This window comes from Pteropus vampyrus, unplaced genomic scaffold, assembly GCF_000151845.1.
Source record: "Pteropus vampyrus isolate Shadow unplaced genomic scaffold, Pvam_2.0 Scaffold241, whole genome shotgun sequence".
NCBI lineage: Eukaryota > Metazoa > Chordata > Mammalia > Chiroptera > Pteropodidae > Pteropus > Pteropus vampyrus.
In genome coordinates this window covers 552,858-558,121 of record NW_011889022.1, presented here as the reverse complement: position 1 = coordinate 558,121, position 5,264 = coordinate 552,858, and the positions used below count along the sequence as shown (strand labels likewise).

Below are 5,264 nucleotides of genomic sequence, written 5' to 3'. Positions count from 1 at the left end.
GCACAAAGGTCAGCTTGGAGCCAATGCCCATTCTTCGGTTTCTGGTGTCCTGCCTCGGGAGGGGCTGCCGCCTGTTCTAGTCTTTGTCCTCCTGTCAAAGGGATGAGGAGAAAGTGCTGCCTCTGATCTCTGAGCCGCAGAAAAGGCTCACTGTCTGTGTGATGATGTGGACGCTCAAATTTATCTTCCCCACTTATACAGCGTGGAGCCTTACAGGAAAGCACATCTTAATTTTGTTAGTCAAGCAAGCATCGCCTTCGGGCATGTCACTTATACAAAGATAACTGTGCTTCAGAGATTGTTATGGCCTAGAAAAGCCAACTTTGGCCTTGACGAGCGGGCCTGTCGTCCTCCTTGATAGCTTGTCGCCTGGTCATCATGTTGTAATTGCTGCCTCTATGTCCCTACAAAGTGAGATGGCTTCGCCAGCCCCAGAGAGTCACGGGCCTGTGCCGCTTCTGAATGCAGAGCAGCAAAATAAACACTGCGACGGCTGAATTCTTTATTCACACAAGAAGCTGACAGTCTTCACCCCAAATGATCAGCCTGGCGAGGAGCCAGTATTTACAAACACCCGCCCTGCGCCCCACACTGTCCCGGGCTGCTTGGGACAGAGAATAAGACGAAAACCTGGGCTTGGCTGCGAAGCCGTCGGCGATCACAGTGGGGACGCTCCGCGGTAGGATGTGACACAGACGGGCACGCCGGAACGAGAGCCAACCCTGAGCACCGGAACAAGAGCCAGCCCTGAGCACCGGAACGAGAGCCAACCCTGAGCACCGGATCAAGAGCCAGCCCTGAGCTCTGACCTGCAGGCCCAGCTCAGCCTCCTCAGCCCAGCTCCGCAAACAGCGGTCATCCGTACAAGCGGAAGGTGCGCCGTGGCCAGCGCTGGAGCAGGAGCCGGCCCGCCCCCGGGGAGGTGGCCGGGGGGCGGTGTGAGGCCCTGGTTGGGAGCACGGTGAGGGCTCTGGAACTGGCAAGCCGGGGGCCGGAGGCCGGAGTGACGTGCTCAGACCCGGGTGTCGCTCACAGGACTCGGTGCTGCTGGGGACGGGGTCACGTGCTCACACTCGGGTGTCACTGCGTCACAGTTCAGAAGTGCCCAAGTCTGGGACACTCATGAGAAAACGCCGTCTCGGGTCAGAATGGAGCTCTGTCCAGACCCCCCACAAGCACAGCCTTAAAACGGGGTCTCGACCTGTAAAGTTCAGGGCGGTTTGTGAACTCAGATGGAAAAAAAAGTTTTCATTTTCATTAAGTTCTAACTGAAATCTACCATTTCCTTCAATGATGGAAGCAGGCAGTAAACCACATGGTGACAGCGTATCTGTGACCGTCACCAGCAGAAATACGGAGACTGAAGACACTTCCACATCATGTTGGAGCTGGTACCGATGTCTTAAAATATTGTTTTCGGTCCTCGGCACTCAGAAAGTAAAGTTAGACTCACTCAAGGTGGTCGCAGGCTTTACCAGCTTGCCAAAGGGGTCCGTGGCACAGGAAATGGCTAAGGTCCTCCGGGTTAAGGACCACTGATGAGGCCTGCGAAGGAAGGTAGACGATGTACAAATAAGGACTTACTGAAACGTGACATTATAATATTCTTCGGGCGTCACGATCTTCGGTCCCCCGAAGTAGTCCAGGAGCCAGATATTGGTTATATTCAACTTAGCAAAGAACCAGTCATGGCTGGAGGGCCAGGTTTCCATCTCGGGGTGTCGGATGAATAACGAACGTTTCGCGATGTCCCTTTCTGTCTCGTTCACCTAAAAGAGAGATAGATGTGAAATAAACAATTCTCATAGCAGTGACATTTTGTCTTCTCCTCTGTCAAGAATGAGTGATTCTAGCATTCTACAAATCCTAGAGTTTATTTAGTGAGGGATCCTGATTTTTTTTTTTTTTTTTAGGAAAAATCGAGACATAATTGACACATGGCATTGCGCTTGCTTTGGGTGTGTGACGTAATGCCTTGATATATGTACACACTGCGAGGTGATCACAGCAAGTTGACATCCGCTGCCACGCCTACGCACGAAAAATGTTTTCTCTTTTTTCCTCCTTTTTTCTTTTCCTTGCAATGAGAGCTTTTAAGATCTCCCATACATCCGGCTCTCAAACTGAAGGAATCAAAGGAAAATAAGGAAAGCTCAGAGAACGTGAAGATTTTAAACGCCGGTGAGGACAGGCGTGACAGCTGGGAAGCCACCGCGCGTACGGCATTCGTTGCTCAGCGGGAATTTCGAGTCATCGGAGTAACTGGCACAGGTGCTTTCATAACATGTTCCCTGTGCTTGCGACGTGCCACATCGGCCATCGATCCCACGACGAGCCCGTGACAAACGTGAATGCATGTGCCCGAAGGGTCAACGTCTTCGGGAGATGCTCGCTGGACCCCAGCGTTCGCTGTCCCCACCCTTTCTCCCGCCAGCGAGGGACACTCAGCACAGAGCTGCCTCCGTGAACTTCCAGACCATAAAGGAAGCCGGTCTGACGGCGCCATGATGGACAAGGTCAAAGAGCAAACCTGCCAGCTGCCAGCCGAGCCACCGGCTGACGCTCACGTCGCTGACCTCCGCCTCTGCGGCTCTGTCGGCTCGTCGTCAGCCCTCCCTCAGACTTCCCACGTGCACGTCAGGGCTCGCAGTGGACTCTCCCTTGTAACCCGCTTAGGACGCTCCTGCTCTAGGCCACTGTGACAGCACGAGGACAAGGACCCACGCCTCGGAACCGCTGTGCAGTGCACAGCACAGTCACGGCAGTGAGCACAGTCGAGCAGACGTTCCCTCCACTGGGGCTTTAAAAAATCATTTTTTCTTTATAATTGTCGAATGGAACACTACATGAAAGCGATCCATTAAAACTTTTAGTTTTCAGGAAATGACTTATTAGAACGGATTTTCTAACTTTGCATGTCAATCACCATCATTTTCATTACCCTCAAACTATCTCTTCTTTCGTCATTAATGAGATGGAGCTCATCTAAGACCAGTCTCACAGACCACAGTGTGGGGGTTCCCTGGAGGGGAGGGGGTGGGGGCAGGGAGAGGGGGTAACGGGGTCAAATGCACGGTGACAGAAGATTTGACTTTGGGTGGTGAACACGATGCAATATACGGATGATGTGTTATAGGATCGTATGCTTGAAACCTATATAATTTTATTAACCAGTGTCGCCCCCAAAATTTACCAAAATTTACAGCAAAATTAAATCGGCCCTTGTGATCGTAGCGTAACTACTTACCTTGGTCACAGTTCCTGCCAGTATGATGTGAGCGCAGAGGGGACTCTGGGGGTCAAAGCCATGTTTCCTGCAGAAGTTAGTCTGCGCCAAGGACATGGTCAGCGTAGCATGTGGATTCTTCTGCAGAGAGAAAATGGAGACGTAAGAAATTCCACAATCGCATACGTGCCATCCCCAGAGCTCGGCTGTTCTTCCATGGAGCGAATGGTAAAACCCCCCCTTCCACTCAGGAAAATCACTATTAAGGCAGAGAACAATCTTGACCAAAAAAAAGGGGAGAGGGTGGTTCATATTTTAAATTAATTGACTCAGTAAGAATCGTTTCAATACTTCTTTTCTTAAACTCTTAACTTGTCCCCCATTCACCAAGAAATTATAATTACAGCTCCACTCAAATACAAGGCTGGCCTGTGGCCTTCGAAAGGGTTAGACTCTAACCTGAAACTAACACATAAACACACCGCAGTCGCTCAAATAGCTAATTACAGTTTCAGCAAGAAAGTAGCTGAGTCATGCTTCTTGGTTATCTTATGCTAGCAGAAACTGTCATGGGATTTCAAAATTCGAGAAGTTGTTCATTCCTGCTCTAACAACAAGAATTCTTAGATTTAAAATGCGAAGCAAGCAAAGCTCCTAATTCTGCTTATTTGGAAGTCAGCTGTGCAAAAGGCGTTGTTGACAGACCACAGCGAAATTCACGTGCTGCCATTCGGGCCATTTAGTTCCTTAAACTCCAAGTGTCTCCTGGGAGGAATTTTGCCATCTCACAGTGACCCATCAAAACAGTGAGTCAGAACGAGATCCTCTTGAAATCGTTTAGCCAAATATTTGCTGTCGATAAATTATCAGGCACGCACTCCAGGAGACCCAGGAGAAGAGACGGCAGGGGACTCGGACAAGGTCTCTCCCTTCTGTGAGTCATAATGTGGTTCAAAAGTCAGACGCGAACAAAACTTAAACGGTGCAAAACAGAGACACGGAAGAGGTGAAGCGACAGCACGTGACTAACTGCGTGACCCGCACAGTTGAGGACGTTCCAAGTTCAGTGTAAGCGTAGCCTGGAGTGATGCTGACGCCGCAGGGAGCCCTTGTGAGATATTCAAAATCAGGATCGAGTGGGAGGACGGATTTCAGACGGAGGGAGCCCCGAGTGCCGAAAGGCAGACCTGGGAAAGTGTGAGACAGGATCGTAGTAGGAACCCGACTTGCTCGAAGGATAGGCTTGCTGGCGGGGGCGGGGGTGGGTATTGATTGAGCGGGGTGAGGGTGGCTCAAGTCCGAGCTCAGGAGTCAAGGTTACAACACATAGGCTGGCGGCACCGGCCAGTGCTTTCCAAGAACCACCTGCCTGGAGAGCTTGTTAAAATGCTGATTTCTGAGCTCCCTTCCCAGCCCAGGAACCTGCATTTTAAACAAACACCCCAGGTGGATGGTCCCCTGCAGATGTCGTGAGGGTTTCTGCACAGAGGGCAGTGCTGAGTGGTGCTCTGTTCATGTCAGTCTGGTGGCCAGGGTGGACCGGGGCAGACAGAGGTCAGAGGAGGAGGAAAAGCAAAAATTATAAACCAACCCCCACTGGTTAATCGATGGACTCAGAGTCAGGCTACTTCTGCTGCGGCCATGCCTTTTCACTCCCTCTTGGAAACCTGACATCCTGGCCGGGCTCCTTACCATCGTCTCTCCCTAGGTTAGTAAAAGACCTGGGCTGGAGTCCCACCTGACCACAGGTGAGTCCCTGCGCCTCTGAGCGATAGTTTCCTCATCCCTGCAAATGGGGATGATGATGTCATCACAAGTTTAAATATACCATGTACAGCGGTGGTTCTCAATCACCTCCCCCCATTAGAAGCATCAGGAGGGTTTTTTTGGGGGGGACGGGGGGTTAATAAAATGTTCTGATAAAATATCTTGGCATTACATTTCAAAAAGTCTTCCCAGGTGACAGTATTTGCAGCCAAGGTTAATGACGGAATGGAATGAGCCTGCTTCGAGCAAACGCCTCAGGGCATGGAGTGGG

The 5,264-nt window shown here is 50.9% G+C and overlaps 1 protein-coding gene across 1 annotated transcript in view; it reads right to left on the bottom strand.

The window, feature by feature from the left end:
* CREG1 (cellular repressor of E1A stimulated genes 1) overlaps positions 1-5,264 on the bottom strand; it is an 8,731-nt gene that overhangs the window by 1,692 nt on the left and 1,775 nt on the right. Inside the window, exons 2-3 of the mRNA XM_023519938.1 lie at positions 3,248-3,367; positions 1,585-1,769 (exon numbers count right to left, since the gene is read on the bottom strand). Coding sequence (XP_023375706.1) covers positions 1,585-1,769; positions 3,248-3,343 — 281 coding nt within the window. The 5' untranslated portion in view covers positions 3,344-3,367. The remainder of the gene's footprint in view (positions 1-1,584; positions 1,770-3,247; positions 3,368-5,264) is intronic.